The following is a 19,990-nucleotide window of genomic DNA, read 5'->3' on the forward strand; positions in this document are numbered from 1 at the left end:
ACAAATAAATGGCAAGAAAAAAATAGAGGGCAGGGGAGTTTATAATTTAAAAGAGATTTAAGAGACATTCCAATCAAATAAAGTGTGAACTTTGTATGGAAACTGATGAGGACAAGTCAATCATAAAAGGACATTTATGAGATAGTTGTGAATGAGGACATTGACTAATGACATAAGGAATTGCTGGGGAATTTTTAAGCATGGTAATGGCATTATTTTATTTCTTGAAGGGGTGTATAAAAATACTTATAAGTGAAATCACATGGTATCAGAAACTGCTTTAAGTAGCCCAGTAATGGGGGTAGGTGTGGAGGTGACGGTGGGGGAGAGATGACACAGCACTGCCCATGAGTTGATAATTTTTGGAGCTGGTGACTGGGACACGGCTCATGATATTTTTTCTACTTTATGCATGTTTAAAATTTCCCATTAAACAGAAAAAATGTATGAAAATTATTGGGCACACAGTAGCAGCTCAATACATGAGCAAACCGCATTTAAAGCAGCGGTCCGGTCCCCAAACTCTTTGGCACGAGGGACCGGTTTTTCCACGTAAGGGAAGGGGAGTGGGGCAGGGAGACAGGAGGCAGAGCTGCGGGGAGGAAGGAGGAGGAACTCAGGTGAACTTCACTTGCTGCTGCTAACCTACTGCTGTGGAGTGGGGGAAGGGGAAGGGGCGGGGACAGGAGGCGGAGCTCTGGTGAGCTTGGCTTGTGGCCCAGTTCCTAACAGGCCACAAACTGGTCTGGCGGTCCCAGGGTTGGGGTCCTGCTTTAGAGAAATTAAGTAACTTTCCTAAAGTCACACGGAGTTGGCAAACAGCATGGTCTGCTTCTCAGCAAGTCCTATGTCTGTGTAGCCTGGTTGGCTAGCTGCAGTAATTAGAAAAGCCACTCACTGAAATTGAATTTTTATTCCAAATGACTGTAATGGCTAGAAAGACAAGAGCTAAAACTCAAAACAATTTGCATAACTGGAAATCAGAAGTAGTTGATCAGCAGGAGAGCAAACGGTGCGACGGCAGCTTGGCACTCTGGTAATGGTTGTAACCAAGACAGCGTCAAAGTAGCCAATATCCTTCTGATACACAATCTGGATGTATGGTATTTACAGCAAATAACATAATAAAAAAAAGGAAAGGAAAGGAAAAAAGACAAAGAAACCCTGCCCCCCCAAATCCCAAACCTCAGAAATTAACATTCACATAAGAACACGATGGTGAAGACTTTTGGTAGCAAAATTTTCACAATTATTAAAACGGGAGTCTTCAAAAGTACCTCTTCAAATTCAAAAGCTAAAAAAATCAAAGAGGGAACAGTTACACTGGCTTAGAAGAGCTGCCACCTGTCACGAAGGTGACCATCAGTCCTACTTCCAAACAGTGATAACGGGTGAGCCTGACAAACTGAACAGAGGGGCCAACTGGCGCGCACGATGTCACTGACTGTGTGAGAGCATGCGGGCCACTCGCCAGCCCCAGCTATTGCTCCTCCTGACTGATGCCGAGGTTGCCTTTCTGCACCTCGAGTTCCTCAGCACTGATCATCGACGGGTCGATGGCCGCGTATTTGGTTCCATGGAATTGCAGCAAATGTATCTGTAGAAATGCAGAATCATTACTTTAAATGTTGCCATAGTGTATAAATGCCTTGTACTTCTAAACTTACAGTAATCCATACTAATTAGAGAAAAATTGGAGAACACAGAAAAGTCGAAGTATTTTTTTTTAAAAACCACAATTTGGGATTTTTATTTCTTATTTAATATGTAGTCAGTCTCTCCAAGTTCTGACAAACTTCATAAACATCCTAAGTGGTGTGTGCTGCTCCAGCAGGGGTCCGCCCTCTCCCCACCCTTCAGCCGCAAGGCAGGGCCTTCCCATCCTCTGCTGTTCTGCCTGACACTGTGCAGACTGTCCGGCCGTCGCGTTTTCCCATATTTAGGATCCTCTCTTTAGGACCCACTTCAAGTGGTGACGGGCTTGAAGGATCTGAGTATTTTTTAAGATTTGGTATTTTTTGCCAAAGTAATCATTTCTCACTGATTTATTTTTTTTTAATTTTTTATTGACTTTATACAGGTCTCAAGTGTCTGACTCAACAAAACATCATCTGCACCCTGCGTGGTGCACCCATTGCCCCAAGCAAAGTCTCTTTCCATCCCCATTTCACCCCACCCCCTGCTTTTGCCCACCCCTACCTACCCCCAAGCCCCCTTTTTCTCTGGCTATCACCACACTGTTGTCTGCATCTATGTATGATATATATGTTTTTGAAAAATTATTTTATTGTTGTTCAATTACAGTTGTCTGCATTTACCCCCCTCCCAAGCTAAACCCACCTCCCTCCCTTGCTTCCATCCCTCCCCCACCTTGGTCTCACTGACATTCTAACATCCATTTAGGTAGGGGATGAAGAGGTGGTGTTTTTTATTTTCTGTGGGTTTTCTGAGTGCATTAAAAATAGATCAAGAAGTCGCTTCATGGAACTCAGATTGACCCCTTTTCTGTCTGGCGTCCTGCTCTGAATTCATTGTGTCTAGGGGGCAAGGTCACATCCTACCAAATAGCTGTTTCAGTGTGTAGAGGCGGGCGGGCCTGCAGTTCTTAGAAAAGGGATGGTGAGCAGAGGGACCCGGGTATCTCTAATATACCTGCTCCTATAAATGCTTCTATAAATTGTTAACGTAAGCCAACTTTATAGAATCGATGCCTCATTCCTACAGGGAATTCTGTAGTTCTCCTACTCTACTATAAAAAAAGGTTTTATGTTTCAAATCATAGACTTTGGGGTTCAAAGCGCTCTGGGTCCCGAGCTGGGACTCACCTGTACGTAAAGATTCACTTCCGCACTTCTGCACAAGTACGGGAAATTGCCTCCTGTTTTAAGGTGAGCCCTCCGGGCGTTGGGATATAATTTGTACATTTCTTCTTTAGCCTCAGTGGAAAGTGCACTCTGGTCAAATACCTTTTCAAGAAAGACAAGGTTGAAACGTATTGGTATTTTAGTATGTTCTTTCCACGTTATGGAAAGGGCGATCCTAAGCATTTCTTTCTCATGAGGAGCCACTTACAGAATCCCAGTGCAGTTTTGGGCACCTCTTCCTACGGACCTCTGGTGACTCCAATTCCAACGTCAGACACTAGCTACAGATTTTGCTGCCAAATGTTTCTTGCATTTATGGGGGGAAAATTCTCCCATGAATTTCCTTTTTCCTCAAACATAGCTAATTAAATTAATACAATATTAATAGTGAACAAACATTATTGAAAATGCCAATAAGCCCTGGCTGGTGTGGCTCAGTGGACTGAGTGACGGCCTGAGAGCAAAGGGTTGCCAATTCAATTCCCAGTCAGGGCACGTGCCTGGGTTGTGGGCCAGGTTCCCAGTAGGAGGCGTGCAAGAGGCAACCACACATTGATGTTTCTCTCCCTCTCTTTCTCCTTCCCTTCCCCTCTCTCTAAAAATAAATAAAATCTTTGAAAGAGAAAAAAGAAAATGCCAATTAACTTCAAAAAAGATCATAAAACCCCAAAAGAACATTTTAATTTTATTATTAAACACAGCTACATAAGTAGTATATGCTCAGTAAAAAAAAAAAAAAAATCTCAGAAAATTTAAAGAGTATAAGAAATAGTCTGGAGCCACAACTAGCAGTTTGGGGCATATGATTTCAGACACTTTTCAATGGCCATACAAATTGATGTTTATACACATATGCAAAAAAGTTTTCAAAAAGTAATTTCAAAGACGCAATAAAAAAGTGCATCTCAACTTGCTAATGCTTATATATGACCACACATCCAAGCAGTGGGCATACATCCAAAGCGGTTTCAAAGATGAGCAAGCAGATCAAAGGCGCTGTGAGGAGCAAATACTTCACTGAGACGCCTGCTCCATGCTATGGTGAATGTCAGAATGCAGAGATTATAGTGTAAAATGATAAGAAGTTATTGTTTACATGCTGATAATGAATAACTTCCTGACAAAAATGAACTTTTTAAAATACCCTGTTATTTGAGTTTAGTAATAAATCTATGAAGCAAAATAGTTCTATAATAGTAAAAAAAATACAAGCCGAAACCACAATGAAACACCGCTTCCCATCCACTAGGACAGCCATCATCGAAACGACAGAAAAGAACCAGTGTCGGCGAGGACGGGCACAACTGGACCCGCGTCTGCTGCTGGTGCGAGTGTGAAATGCTAGTTGCTGTGGAAGATGACAGCGTGGCTTCTCAAAAAGCTGAACAGAATCACTGTGTGATTCCAGCAATCCCGCTTCTAGGTGTAGACCCAGGAGATAAAAGTACGGACTCAAACGGATGTTCGCACACCCATGTTCAGAGCAGCATCATTCACAATAGCCGAAAGGTGGAAACAACCCATCGACAGATGAACGGATATGTAAAATGCGGTCTATACACACCATGGAGTATGACCCAGCCTTAAAGAGAGATGACATTCTAACACGCGCTCCACACGGCCACAGGGGCTGGGGGAGGGGCCACGGGGGGTGCTGTTCAATGGGCACAGAGTTTCCGTTTGGGATGGTGGAAAGTTCTGGCAATAGGTAACGGTGACGGTTGCTCAACGTTGTGAATGTACTTAATGCCACTGATCGGTACACTCAAAGATGGTAAACATTGTGAATTTCTGTACACATATTTTACCACAACTCAAAGATGGAAGAAGTTTTTATACTAATTAGACTTATGGAATTCTTGATCCTCCGCCCCCAAGGCACCTTCTCTTTGCTGCCCAGATGTGTGATAGCTGAGCTGCGGCTAAGAATAACAAAAGTGCACCATAATGGGTAAGAACTACCATGTTTGTTTAAATTGATTCTGATTTCAATGGTGTTACTCCTGCCGGGAAAAACACAGAATAAGCAATAAACAGATTGTTTTGGAATTAAGAAAGCTGGGGAGTTAAAAAAAAAAAATCAAGGCTGCATTTGAAGAAGAACATTAAAAATTATATAATAATCATGGGGAGGATCTCGATATGTACATTGAAAAAGGTGAGGCATCTATGTGACTTAAAAGGAAGCTTACGTCCATAATGGTCACAGGGATGTCCCGAATTTTATGAGGTTCCACATATGAATTTTGACAATTCAGGGTAAGTCTCGAAGCCAGTTCACTCTGACCCAAACTTTCCAGCTACAGAAAGAAACACAGGTAAAGTTTTTGAATTAATTTTGTTTTTCACATTTACATTAAATCCACAGACAATATCTGCTTATAAAAGTGGTATCATGTGTGGTGGGGCCAGAACGGTCACCGATAAGGAAACACAATGTACTTGAGAGACGTCAAGGAGGCCTCTCAGGTGGTGGTACTTTCCTCTTCGGGGAACCCGGTCTTTCATAGTCTTCAGCTGGAACTGCTTCTCAGCTACATGCCCATGGCCAATTCCCGCAGTTCCAAGACGACAGATAAACATTCAGGAGACCTTAGAGCTGGCTAAGACCCCAGAAAAATTGTCTAGCCCAGTAGTTTTTAAATGCGAGTCTAGAGACCTGCTACATCAGATTCACCTGGGGAAGGTGGGGGTGGGTGGGTGGGAGGAGTGGAATAAAAGCACAGGAATCCCATGCCCGGGAGTTGCAGTCCAATGGTCTGGTGTGAGGCCTTGGACTCTGTACTTTGGAAAGCTCCCCACAGTGATTCTGATGAATTACCAGCAGCAATATCTTTTGGATTTACTAAAGTTAATAGGCAAGTCTGCTTAACAAGCACCTCTAATACGTACGACATGAGACAGATTACCTTCAGGAACCAAGCAAACACAACAGCTCTCAAGACAAGGTGTGCCCGTCCCCCTGCCCCCAGTGCTGTGATCCTTACCCTGTCCACCATGAAATCAATGGCATCAGCCATCACAGGGTCCACTGGGCCAGATGAAAAGTTTCCAAGAACTATTTTTTTGAGCATAAATGATGGCATCAGCCAAAAGCTGTAAAACAAAGACCTGATCATTTAAACTGCCAAGACTACACATAAGTAGCAAATATTCATTCAACCCTGCAGCATTGTATCAGCTAGGTACTTGGGATCTAAAGATAAAAAGACCTAGTCCCTTCTTTCAAAGAGCTCAGCATCTTGTTTTTATATAAACTTTCCCGAGCTCCCAAAGAGTTATGGCTTAATATGATTAAACTTTTGAGGATTTGAATAATTGTAAGTGATATTTCAAAATACCTTTGCCAAGGTAGACATTCTGATGACTCCAAGACTTCCTCCCCCTCCAACTGGCCTTGTTTCCAGTGCTAAACTATTTCCTTTAGATGACTAAAAACTTAAGATATCAACCTTCGTGTTTATATCACCTTTGGATTGACTGATATTTCAAAATAGCAAAATGAAAGAGTTATTACACCTCCCAAAGTTTGCTATTAGATTCAACTGGGCTAACTCAAGACAATTCCATCTTTATGGATTTCTATTATGTGAGTTTTGGTTGGTATTTATTCCATTAATTACAAATGCTAGGAGCCATTATGTCGGGCAAACACTAATTTCTCTAAGCCTGCGGTGAAAATGACCTATAAAAGGTGCAGACCACCTCCTGATGCATACGCTCCGGAGAATGGCCTTGTGGGTGGTGGGGCTTCCCTCACGAGAACAGTCGCTGTCTTTCACTTTCCTGAGTTCCCCACCTGCCCCCACAGCTCTCCTATCTTCTAAAAAGGCCAATGTGTAGGTTTGCTCTGTGAGGGGTGCCCTTTTGTCTATGTTCACCCCTTTGGCCTCAGTGTATGGCACGTAGTACGTGCTCAGGTATTTGATAAAAAGTAGCTAATCTGCAAGAGCATGAAATGGGATCAGTCTTGGCTTCTAACCATTGAAACATTACAAATCATCAGAAATAGCTGTGGCTGGTGTGGCTCAGTGCCAGCCTGAGAACTGAGGGATCAGCAGTTGGATTCCCAGTCTAGGGCACAAGTCTAGGTTGCGGGCCAGGTACCCAGTAGGGGGCGTGCGAGAGGCAACCACACATTGATATTTCTTTCCTTCTCTTTCTCCTTCCCTTCCCTTCTCTAAAAATAAATAAATAAAGTCTCTAAAAAAATCATGAAAAATAATCAAAGAGCTTTAGTACATCGCCTGGATATGATGTACATATAGCTGACATATACAAGAAGTCACTGCATGAATGCTGAGTAAACTACTGAGATGACATCGAGAGAAGTGTTAAAAAATAACAGTACAATCTTAAGTAGGTGTGAAAATCACGAAAATATCATTTACCTATGACATTACGGGAAAGCCAACCTGATCAGACAGGCATGTTGGCCAGGGTGCTTTTTCCTAGGGGAGAGCCTAGCCTCGTCAGCAATGACAGCAACGCACGTAAGTCAGCTTTAAGGTACCATTACATAAGTGTACCAATTTAATTACCCAAATGACTAATTAAAACGACGAAATCAATGAAGGGTGACTCAGAGGAAGCGGACACGCCCCACTGCCCCACAAGGCCGTCCACGTCCCCACCTTTCTGAAAAGCAGACTAACAGTAAATATCGGGACGGGCAGAACTCCTGCTGACAGACTAAACGCTCTAGTCTCTCCATTTTGGAGGGCGTATCTCAAGGAAACAAGCCAGAGAGGGAAGGAAAGAGATAATCTGTACAAAGACTTACAGTAGACCATGACAAAAAATCGGGAGAAGCCAAATGCCTAAGGAAACCGCGTCGGTCAATACACAGGCTGTGTGCAGAAAACGAGTGGAACAAGCAGGACCCAAGAAAGCTGCACGTGCTCCGAAGGGAGACAGCGGGAGCATGCGGGCACATAGTACACGGAGCTACACAATGATTCAGAGTGAACGAAATCGCTGAATTCGGAGTCCATTCAATTCTTTTCTCTCGCTAAGGTGACTATTTCTAACTTTAAAAGCCAGGGCAGGACAGAACCAACATGGCGGCGTAGGTAGACACACTGCGCCTCCTCGCACAACCAGAACTGACAGAAAATCGAATGGCAAGGAAGTCTGACACCAAGGAAATAAAAAATAAACATTCATCCAGACCAGTAGGAGGGGCGGAGATGGGCAGCCGGGGCAGAGAGGACTCGTGTGGCCGTGGCGGGACCGAGACTGGCGGAGTGTGGGACGAAAGGGGCAGGTAGTCCGACCACTAGCAGACCCTGCGGCCCCACATTCACGCAGATAAACCGAGAGGGCCGGACTCAGAGTGGCGGAGAACAGGGCAGGCAGAGCAGTGGGTAGCAGACCCCGCGGCCCTACACTTGCGCACAGATAAACCAGACAAACGGCGGGGAGCAAAGCAGACCTTGTAACCCAGGGCTCCAGCACCGGGAAATAAAGCCTCAAATCTCTGATTGAAAATGTCCGTGGGGGTTGGGGCGGCAGCAGGAGCGATTCCCAGCCTCACAGGAGAGGTCGTTGGAGAGACCCACAGGGGCCTGGAGTGTGCACAAGCCCACCCACTCGGGAACCAGCACCAGAGGGGCCCAAGTTGATTGTGGGCAGCGGAGGGAGTGACTGAAATCCTGCGGAGAGTGGAGCAGGCGCCATTGCTCCCTCTCAGCCCCTCCCCCAGGTACAGCATCACAGCACAGCGACCAGCGTTACCAGGCCGGGGGAACACCTAAGGCTCCGCCCCTTAAAGTAACAGACGTGCCAAGACAAAAAAAAAAAAAAAAAAAAAAAAAAAAAAAGGCCCAAATGACAGAACACTTCAAACCTCCAGAAAAAATACAACTAAGCGAGGAAGAGATAGCCAACCTATCAGATGCACAGTTCAAAACACTGGTTATTAAGACGCTCACAGAATTGGTTGAATTTGGTCGAAAACTAGATGAAAAAACGAAGGCTATGCGAAGAGAAACAAAGGAAAATGTACAGGGAACCAATAGTGATGGGAAGGAAACTGGGACTCAAATCAACGGTGTGGACCAGAAGGAAGAAAGAAACATCCAACCAGAGAAGAATGAAGAAACAAGAACTCAGAAAAATGAGGAGAGGCTTAGGAACCTCCAGGACATCTTGAAACGTTCCAACATCCGAATTATAGGGGTGCCAGAAGGAGAAGAGGAAGAACAAAAAATTGAAAACTTATTTGAACAAATAATGAAGGAGAACTTCCCCAGTCTGGCAAAGGAAATAGACTTCCAGGAAGTCCAGGAAGCTCAGAGAGTCCCAAAGAAGCTGGACCCAAGGAGGAACACACCAAGGCACATCATAATTACATTCCCCAAGATTAAAAATAAGGAGAGAATCTTAGAAGCAGCAAGAGAAAAGGACAGTTACCTACAAAGGGGTTCGCATAAGACTGTCAGCTGATTTCTCCAAAGAGACCTTACAGGCAAGAAGGGACTGGAAAGAAGTATTCCAAGTCATGAAAGGCAAGGGCCTACATCCAAGATTACTGTATCCAGCAAAGCTATCATTTAGAATGAAAGGGCAGATAAAGTGCTCCTCAGATAAGGTCAAGTTAAAGGAGTTCATCATCACCAAGCCATTATTATATGAAATGTTAAAGGGACTTATCTAAGAAAAAGAAGATAAAAAATATGAACAGTAAAAATGACAGCAAACTCACAGTTATTAACAACCACACCTAAAACCAAAACAAAAGAAAACTAAGCAAACAACTAGAACAGAAACAGAACCACAGAAATGGAGATCACATGGAGGGTTATCAATAGGGGATTGGGAGGGGGAGAGAGGGGAGAAAGGTACAGAGAATAAATAGCATAAATGATAGGTGGAAAATAGACAGGGGGAGGGTAAGAATAGTGTAGGAAATGTAGAAGCCAAAGAACTTATAAGTATGACCCATGGACATGAACTATAGGGGGGGAATGTGGGAGGGAGGGGGTGGGCAGGATGGAGTTGAGTGAAGGGAGGGAAATGGGACAACTGTAATAGCATAATCAATAAATATATCAAAAAATAAATAAATAAAAGCCAGGGCAGTTTCAGAAGACAGAAGTAGATATGACCGCCCTCCCTCCTGCCCTGGTACACCAAACAGACAGAGAGACAGACAGACAAACATAAAAGCTACCCTTTTCAAACTTCCACTGAACACAGAGAGTAAGCCTTTTGGCCAAATGTTCATGCTTACCTGTTTGCAGTCCACGTCTGATTGAAGATGGAGGTGTCACTGAAGGAATTGCAGAGGATGAGGGAATGGACTCTGGGAGACTTGTGAGTATATTCAGCAAATTTCTGGGCCAAAAAGCCTCCCAGAGAAGCCCCAAAAAGATGAACCTAATTATAAACAAACACAAGGAGGATCCCATAACAATGACCAATCCTGAACATAAATGTATTTTTTAAAAAAGTTGTTTTAACTGTCACCAACCACAGAATAGAATGTCACTACTAGCCAACAGACTAAAATACCTACAGCACTTAGAATTTTAGGAAGTACTGCATGTATTTAGATACAGTTTATACATCTCTCAGGAAAACAATACAACTGGCATTTTCTGTGTAAGACAGCTGTGATTCGGTAACCCCACCCCATGGCCGAGAAGATGGGAAACGTACGTCCACACCACAACTGCACACGGACGGTCGCAGCGGCGTCATTTGTAACAGCCAGATATTCTGGAAATGCACCAAACGTGCGCCAGCTGACGGCTGGATAAACAAAACGTGCCACATCCGTGCCATGGGGCATTACTGGACGATGAAGAGGCATGAAGTACTGATACGTGGATGAAGCTCAGGAACTTTATGCTAGCTAAAGAAGCCAGTCGGAAAAGACCACAGACAGTATGATTCCATTTATACAAAAAGATACCCAGCATAGGAAAACACACAGACAGAAAGTAGAGTGGGTTGGAGGGAGGGAGGGTGAGGAGTGACTGCTGAGCGTGGGGTTTCTTTCTGGAGTGAAAAAAAAGTTCTGAAATTGACTCTGGTGCTGACTGTGCATCTCTGTAAATGTACTAACCGCTGAATTGCACACTTGAAAAAGGGTAAATTGGATGGCATGTGACTTTCATCTTAAATGAGCTGTTATTAAAAAATAAGAGAAAGGCAACTGCAGGCTGTGCAATGTACACACTGCATTCGGGTCACATGTAAGTAGTGCCGCGGTACTCACTTTATCCAGTTGTAAGTGGTCTAGAAGTTTCCTGAATCCGTCGCAGAATTCAAGATGGTCCCAATAAACTGGATATTGCAACTGGAATAATAACAAATTTTAAAATTTATTGTAAAGGCTCTAAAGGTAACTGTAACTCATATACATCTGAAAACTGTAGGCCTCTCCTAATAGCATTTCTCAGTGGCTCTGCACATGGCATCTGATTTCAGGAAAGGTACGGTCATGTGTGAGGCTGAGGGCACTGGGCCGAGGTGGTCCCCACCCTACTGTCACGGAGTGCTGCCCACCAGGAGGGACTGCTAAAAGCCTAAAACAAGAGAGGTTACACTGCGGAGATGCGAACAGCCATATGAGGGATGGTTCAAGACTCTGGAAAAATTTAAGCACAGAAGACAAGACCTGGGAGGAAGGCAGCAGGCGGCACCTGCCGATAGTAACTAGTTTTCTTGAGAAAGAAAAGCATTGTTAGGGGGAAGAGGAATTGGATTTGCTTTGTGTGGCCCCAGCTGGTGGTGCCCTTAGTAGATTTTTTGGTTACCTTCCCAGAGAAGAAATCTGGCCCACATTTTCTTTCTGTTAAATAGGAAATACAATGTATAATAACAGCAGTAGTCCCACAGGAAGTACCACTTACATGTTAATATCCCGGGTCCCAGAGACAACTGCCAGATCCACAGCAAAGGAGCCTCTCCTTTGGAAGTTGGGAGACCAGACCGACCTCCACTGTCGTTCCACAGTGGAAGCAGGACAAAAAAAAACAGCCACCAGCTACAGGGCCTTCCCCGCCCACACCGTTCTCCCAAAGAAGACGACTCAAGAATGACCAAACTAAATCTAGATTTAGACCAGACTCAGTGGTAAAATAACAACTAGAAACCAAAAAGTTCTTAATCAAATGCTAAGGACACGAACTCATTAGTGAACCTCACTTCAACGGTCAAAGATTGAAAGGAAGCTCTCTGTCACCTGGATGGTAGCCGATGTCCTTGCTGTCTCGCATTCCACGCTCCCCTCCCTGGCGTGACAAAGGAGGAGTGGAAGTGGAGTCAGAGGGCTGAGCTGGGCTCTCCCTCCGCCACCCACTGGCTGTGCCACCTGCGGCAACCACTAAAATGGCCCGGACCTCAGTGTCCTCCTCTCTGAAAAAGGACAGTGCTTCCTACTGACCAGAGTTACGGGACAGAATGCACAGAAGAGCTGGGAGTAGGAAAGGTTTCCAACACAGGCTTGTCCCCTCGGCATCTGTGTGTGTCTCTGTACCATACCACCTTCCCTCAGAGGGCTTCACTTCCCATTTTTAAAAAGGAAAACAATATCTTACCTCAATAAAAAAATGTGCCCTTCCCTACAGTCGATCAGAAACAGAAGCACAAAAAAGCACAAAGACCCAAACTAGAATACTGAATCAATTATACTTACCGCGATCACCCGGTAACCCCATCCAGTCAAAGCCAAAATCTGCCGGAAGAACACATCTGCAGTCCCGCTGACGGGGGGCAGAAATATGAGAGGACACCTGATATTCCGGGGACCCGCGTCATAGAGCGACCATATCTTGCTGTCGTCATCATCCACGATAATCTGGAGGGGGAGGTATAAAAACAACGGAAAGTCTTACGGATTTGGTTTTTGTACTGTTAACTTCACACTGCGATTTCGCTGACAATTTTAATACCACTGCCTTGTTTGTTAAAAGGTAACCTGGGGGTCACAGCAGACTAGTATGTAAAATAAACTGCTTTGGTCTCTTTTTCCTTCTTTGGTGCTAAGGAAACATTCCACAGAACTGCTTGATACTCTTCCAAAGAGCTGCTTTTTCCTCCAGTTGTTAATCTTCCTTTCCACCCATGATTACACGAAATCTCCCCGGTTTACCATTAGACAGCACACTCAGTACAGGGCATCTCATTTCTTCCCCGCCCGTGCGCGTGCACGCGTGTGAGGGGAAGGGCAGTTTGCAGGGTCGTTCTCCAGGGCTGGCGCAGCAAACTGAGTGGGATCAACAGGGTCAGCGTGGGCACAGGGGAGGCAAGACTTAGGGAGAAACTGGGTGGAGATAGTACCACTCACGAGGTGCTGCAGGAACCTGATGTAGATGGAGCTTCCAAAGGGGAGACTTCTGCTAGAGAGGAGGGACAGGCAGGTGTGGGCATCACTGTCCTCCTAGGAGAATGTTTCACACCATTCAGTAGGGGGGAGAGGGGAGGGAATGGGCACAGGAAAAACTGGCTTTTTTTTGGAGCGGGGGAAGTGGGTGGGAAGGAGGAGGGTCATCAGAAACCTTCCTGATTTAAAGGTTCTGGACCCAACAGGGGAGACAATGAGCAATAGTGAGCTGAAACTACTCAAGTGCTCTGCACAGAGCTTGGCAGATGCTCAGTGTTCAGTAAGTGCAGCTATTGGTATTATCCATTGCGTGATGGTTTAAGTTTTGTTTTCTTTGACTTCTGGTGGTATTTGGAAAAGTACATTAATGGCTTGAACTTTTGCCAATGCAATCAATATTTATCCAAAAGTTCAAGGCCTCCACGTTCCATTTTCTGAGAGCTCCTAGCTGGCAGTGCCCTGACCCCCACGGTGTCACTCTGGGTGGCAGCGCACTAGCCCCGGCCACTGATGTTACCAGGAGCAGAAAACTGGGCAAGGCCAAGTCCGGAGGGCCCGGCCCATCCCCTTTTGGACTTCCCGTGGTCACAGGTGGTCACAGGAGTATCTCACGCTCACATTTTTACCCTTTGTATCTTGCCACTCACATTTTTGCTTTTCATGTCTTTTTGCTGTAATTGTGGTGAAATCTCTCAGTGGCCTTTGACAGCACACACAGTAAATCTCAGCCTTGTAGTAACAAAGTTCATATGAGAAAAGATCTCTAAAATTTTCCAGAAAAGCACTTTAATCATCCAGTTTGGAAGAAAACTAACAAAAACAGCATGTTCTCTTTTTCTCCCCTCACCTCCCTAGTTTTATTGAAATATCATTAACATAGTATAACCTAAATATAAGCCATAAATACTTAAAGGTTATTAATCATTGTAACTTTGTCAGAATTCTGTGAGTGGCCATTTTGTCAGAAATCCTTTGGAAGACACAGTATCTGTTTGATCATTTAAAATCTAGCACCATGAAATTTATCAATTAATTTATCATGACTTTTGTGGACCAAACTGATGTGACAACTGCAGAAAATCACATCAATAAAACAACCTCCTGTTTTAAGACTACTTCTTCTTAACTGCTTCTAAGACTACTTAGGTAAGTTTGGGTTGTTTTGGTTCTGGTGATCAGCTTGATAGGCGAGCCCATCAAGAGGAGCTCACATGGGTTAACTGGAGGGGATGGGACAAAGCAGAGGGGCTCCAGAGGCCAAGTCTTCTCTTAGCTGGGCAGTGAGTAGTTTCCCGGGTAGCAAGAAGAAAGGGCTCCCTTAAGCAAGCAGCAAAGTATTTCTGGCTTTGAAGCCAGATTAATTTGAGTTTAATCCAGACCCTACCAGGCTGTGTTACCTTTATAACAAGCTAACCCACCATAAACCTTGGTTTTCTCATCTGTAAAATGGGCACACCACTACCCACTATGTTGAAAGAATTAAATAAGATACTAGGGGCTTCCTACAATAATGCTAAATATATAGCAGGTATTCTGTCTATACTTGGAGAATTGTACCTCAAATTTCTATATGGAGTAATTTTGTTATTAATTCAAATGTGAATAACACTCCACAGCTGTCTACCCTGGCAAAATTACAGAGATGATCTTCAGATCCTTGTACTTGGATACTTTTGCAAGGGGATCAGCCAAGATTTTCCTCTGTGACTGCAACAGCCTTTGTCTAGTATGAACCCCAATCATTTAGGATTAATTTGGGATTCAGAGTCAATAGTGAAATTTCAAAATAAGTGTTTGGTGTTTTTGGACATCCCAGGGAAATAAACTTTCTAGAAGATGACCATGGCGGAGCGAGTATATTATTGCTAACCGAGGATCTCTAATGCAACCCATTACAAATCTTAAATCCGAGGTACAGAAAAATGCTTTACAACAGAATCTTACTGCCCTTTTTGTATAGTTGCCATTGCTGGGAGCTTTCTACTAAGCTATACTGAGCAATACACGCATTTTGCTTGCTTGAATATGTAAAAGTAATTATAAAATAATGAGTATAGTTATATTCACTTTTACTTTTGAATGAGTCTCAAAAGTTGACTGGACTTGACAGATGGGGTGACCTTTTTGCTCCGCAACTCACAGTCATGACACTTGGCAATGACCTTTCCTCCCCAACACGACTAAGACATAACATCTAAATCACACACAAAAACAATGTAAGATTTTGCAAAAAAAAAAAAAAGGTGTAGTAAGAGCATACCTACCTTTTTAAGGGGAACTGTACTTCTAAACCAGTTGTAATCAGGAGAGACTTTAATCTCTCCCATGATTAGCTGAAGTGGAGGTGAGCCCTGAAACAAAAAGCATGTGACGTTTCGCGTCAAGAACTCATGTTTACATCAGAGCTGAATGTAGAGTCTGGTCTAGAGACACCAACAATAAATACTTTAAAGGGTAAAACCAAGAAAATGAGCTCTTTTTACGTTGCTAGTACACACTTAAACTACAGAAAACAATTGGGTGGAATAGATATAATTGTAGAGTGGGAGGGAGCCCTGAGAGATAGTTATTCAAACCTCCTCAGTTCCTTCAAAAGAATCTGATCTAGAAAATGTAAATGACTTACCAGGGATCCCATGGCTACTGCAGAGCTAGGACTGGACGCAAAACACTCTTTTCTGACACCAGATTGCCTGTCCTAATTGAATGATTCCAAAAGCAGTCCCATCGCCTATCTTTGACAATACCTTATTAATCCATTTTAGTCAAGGTGTTCCTGTCCGACAGAATTATAGGAACAGCCCACACTGGAGAAAGGAGTTAATGTAAGCCTGCTTCCTGGTCAATTCACCAAGTGCCATAAATCTAACTCTAGTGGAACGTAACATCAGGAATTCCCATGTAGTTCTTAATGCAAAATCTAGGAAAATTGCTGTTCATATTGGTGTGATTAAAAATGATATAATATCTGCCCTGGCTGGTGTGGCTCAGTGGATTGAGTGCCCGCCTGCAAACCATAGGGTTGCCAGTTGCATTCCCAGTCAGGGCCCCTGCCAGGATGGTGGGCCAGGTCCCTAGTAGGGGGCGCGCGAGAGGCAACCACACGTAGATGTTTCTCTCCCTCCCTTCCCCTCTCTCTGAAAATAAATTTAAAAAATCTTTTAAAGATGATATAATGTCCTTTGAAAGATCTATGATGATATACCAGGGTAGGTTTGAAGGCACTAGAACTAGCAACCAAAGAAAACGTGCCTTTGGGGAAAATGTGTGACCTTGGAACAGTCACTGACCCTCTTTGGGCTTCTTTCTCATCTATGACTGTTTTGCTATGTTAAGTCCAAAGCCTAGAACAGTGCTTGGCACACAGCAGGCATTATCTGTTGACTAAATGAGTGACTATGTCTTAGGGACACTGAACAAGGCAATCCTAGAGTCCCTTCTAACCTGGGCAACTATGGGTGTTGAACTGGCTGAGCATCTTCAAATCAAAGGCTGTTCTCATTGCTCGGGTATCTGTGTTATGCCATAATAGGAACCTGAAATTATAGTTCCCTGTTGCAGGTTCTTATTGCCAAATGAGGAACTTCTACCCATTGGTTTCAAAGGATTCAAATACTTGCAATGTACCCTGTCCTCTACCCTAGGGCAAGTCTGGATTTCCTAGCAGAGCTGGGATGAGTTTGAAGCCCTAGGACTTAACTTCTGGGCTGATGCTTTAGAGAAGCTTCTCTGGACCGACCAAAGGCAGGATGGGGGGATTCTAAAACCAATGGGGCTCTTCCTTCTCGGCCCTCCACATCGGCTCCCTCAGGCACACAGGGCACTCAGCAATCCCAACTGTTACCTCTAACACTGGGGGGAAGGTTACTGAATTGAACCCCAAGGAAATGGTAAATGTAGACATCCAATATTAAACTTGATTTACAACCTCAACATTGTAATAATGGCCTCTTTTCTCAAGGCTGGGATGGAACTTTTAGAAAAATTTGTTACATTCATAAGTTGCTCTGAAGTACCAAGAAAATTATTAGCCAGTCTTATCCTGCAAATCACTGTGCACAGATACAGTTATTATTCACATTGAAATAAAGAAAACCATTCTTTGCATATTCCTTTTCTCTTAAATATTAACATGTTAAAAAATCTTAGCCATTTGAACTACAGCCTTTCTCTGAGCTGGTTATTACTTTTAATTAAAAGCAATTAGCACATATAGTTAATTCTGTAATATTTTCAACCTGGGCAGATTTGAAATATTTCTATATTATCTAAATACTTCCTAGTGGAAACATTTCTTTTTAGTATTGCATTACTCTACACAATTGCTATTTTACAGAAGAAAATACCAAAGACATGTTTAGCAAAAAGAAAATCTCAATAGGTTTATAAAACACCACAGGTAATTAAAACCAGAAAGCTTCCCTCTAGAGTTACCAAACTTGGCATAAAACAAATTACTCATAGTCTGGAATCAAGCGCAATGTACTAACCAAACTACCACACACATTCACTGCCATCCACTTCTCCCCAAAGCAATAAATGGTAAGACGTTCCTTACCACAGTCTTCGATGTTATTCACAACCACCCCAGTATCGTAACACTTTATAACGAATCTTGCTGGAGAGATTCCACTCAACTGTGACTAAATTGTTGTAGTGGCAAGTGATTTTTAACACTTGTGCTAGTTTGGCAGCACATGAAAGGTGAGACAGATACCAAATGCTGCAAATGACCAACTGACGTCTAAGGCGGGGGACGAGGAGGGGGACAAGCTCACTGCTGCAAAGGGAAAGCAGCTGTGAGCAGTATGAAAAGGAAGTTTGTTCTCCCAGCTCTTTCACTAACGTAAGGGGTATACTTTTCCAAGTCACAGGAGTAACATTCTGTGTATGGCAAAAAAGGTTAACTGAGATTGTGACCAAACTGGTCGGTATTAAAAAGGAAAGAATGTGGACCATGAGCTCAACACTGATTTGATCTCTCACGATTCAATTCTTCACAAAAACAAAAGCACCTGTTCATGCTGGTAGGGAAAGGGCTGCAGAGATCAGCCTTCATCTCGCCCAAGGAAGCCCCTCCTCCGAGTGCTTTGGACACTTGGCCCTCCCTGGCCCTAGAGCTGCCCGAAACTGCCAGTTTTGAGTGTTCACTAAGAATCACCAGCACTTACGTCTCAGAGTTTCAACAGAACCTGACAGTCTACAGTGAATGAAATCACCTTTAGAAATTTGTCACATAACTAGCTTAACTATTCAGAGGTTTTCGGATCCTTTATCTCAATCCGTAGTTGATCTACATATGGGCAATCTATGATTATTAACTCCACAATAACAAAATATTGACCCTGACAGTCTCCAGGCGATGCAGTTGGCTTTTTAAAGTAAGTCTCCATACCTTAGCACACTAGCAAACAGCTATCTTTTTTTAGATCTCTTCAGTGGAAGATTTAGCCCTCTTTTTTTCATGAACCTTTTTTTTCCCATTATCTTCTAAACCTCATGGGAGGAAAAACTGCCTATTTGACATTTCTTCTGTGACACCTCATCCTGTGTTCTGTCTTGGAATAAAAGCTTTTGGAAATTTGCACACAGCTATTAAGTTACTCCTCAGTCTCTGGAATTTTTGTGCTAACAGGAGCTGCAGTATTGTAGGTGGAGAAGCAGCATAAATGCAGAACTCCTAACTCCTGGGGGAACTGAGAAGAGGAAAAGTGAGACACTCTAGCCCTGCTACTTTCCTCAACTCCCACTCACAAGTCTCACACCTGGCTCTACTCAGCGGTGACAAAGTCATGTGTCACTTTCAGGCTGAGGCACAAACTCCAAAACAACTGGCCTCTGCTCAGAGTTCTTAAAAGTTTACTGGAAGACATGTTCCTGGGCTGCAGCAGTGTAGCCCCAGGATGGGATTACAGGAGCTTGCCCTGGTCAAGCGCCCCCTTCCCTCACCCAAGACGATCCCCACAGGGACCCCGATCCTCTCCCAGTCACACTGGTGACAGCCACACAAAGGCAGGGTCACAGGCACACCAACCACCCCCAAGAACTCAGACTTGAGCTTAGTCTCTCTCATACACACACATACACACGCGCACACAGACGGACAAGTGATCACGTGAATGGTCACATGGATCGGACCACTCACAAAGTCAAAACGACTGAGGCAGTCGCAACCCCCTACGTGTCACACACCACACCCCGTTTCCCGGGGCCTCGCCCACCCCTCACCTGCCGTGGCCTCCCCCACGTCCCTTACCCTCCTTCCCAAGGCGGCTCTTCCCTCCAGTACGGGGGCGAGCCGGGGAGGTGGCTGGGACCGCGTGGGGGGCCGGAGGCCAGAGCGCTCGGAACCCGATGGCGCAGCAGGCTGTGGGGGCGCACCGGGCAGCCGGCCTCCGAGGGGCGGGGCGCGCGGCCGAGCGAACCTGGGCCGCCCAGCTCCCTCCTCCCGAAACCTCCGTGCATCAGGCGCGACTCTCCCGCTTCCGGGTTTGAAGGGGGTGGGGCCACGTCGTGAGGAAGGGGCGGGGCTGCGGGGCTCCCGTGGTCACCATGGCGACGGGCCTTAAATCCTAGCGCTCCCGCTTCTTACTGCAGGGGGTGAAGCCGACGTTGGCCTGAGCTCCGCGGGGCGGGCTCCGGGGCCGGAGGAGGTCTGAGTTGCCCCTGGGTTAGGTCTGGGTCACCTATCTAACGTAGGCGCCGAGGGAGGGGTTGTGGGAATGGAAGGAGGGGTCGCCTAGTCCCTGTGGGACCTGCCCGTCCTCTGGAGGAAGCAGGTTCCCTCTCCGCC

The 19,990-nt window shown here is 44.6% G+C and overlaps 1 protein-coding gene across 2 annotated transcripts; it reads right to left on the reverse strand.

Moving 5' to 3' along the window:
- Window positions 1-894: 894 nt before the first annotated feature.
- Window positions 895-19,688, reverse strand: SPG21 (SPG21 abhydrolase domain containing, maspardin). 2 transcript variants are annotated; one of them, XM_045201511.3, is made up of 9 exons: window positions 19,454-19,688; window positions 15,462-15,548; window positions 12,511-12,672; window positions 11,089-11,169; window positions 10,099-10,244; window positions 5,852-5,960; window positions 5,057-5,164; window positions 2,826-2,966; window positions 895-1,597 (listed from the first exon to the last, which is right to left on the reverse strand). In XM_045201511.3, the coding sequence occupies exons 2-9, from the start codon at window positions 15,522-15,524 to the stop codon at window positions 1,481-1,483; spliced, it is 927 nt and encodes a 308-aa protein (XP_045057446.1). In that variant the 5' UTR covers window positions 15,525-15,548; window positions 19,454-19,688; the 3' UTR covers window positions 895-1,480. The 2 variants fall into 2 exon arrangements, with proteins under 2 accessions (XP_045057446.1, XP_024423855.1); XM_024568087.4 differs by having other exon boundaries at window positions 19,426-19,688.
- Window positions 19,689-19,990: the final 302 nt, after the last annotated feature.

The sequence above is a fragment of the Desmodus rotundus genome, chromosome 7, assembly GCF_022682495.2.
Source record: "Desmodus rotundus isolate HL8 chromosome 7, HLdesRot8A.1, whole genome shotgun sequence".
Classification (NCBI taxonomy): Eukaryota; Metazoa; Chordata; class Mammalia; order Chiroptera; family Phyllostomidae; genus Desmodus; species Desmodus rotundus.

Coding starts and splice junctions, on each gene's coding strand:
- SPG21 (XM_045201511.3), bottom strand. CDS start 15,524: ATGGGAGAGATTAAAGTCTCTCCTGATTACAACTGGTTTAGAAGTACA. Junction 12,673..15,461: donor GTACAGTTCCCCTTAAAAAG/GTAGGTATGCTC, acceptor CTCCCCCTCCAG/ATTATCGTGGATGATGACGA. Junction 5,165..5,851: donor TTGATTTCATGGTGGACAGG/GTAAGGATCACA, acceptor TTCTTTCTGTAG/CTGGAAAGTTTGGGTCAGAG.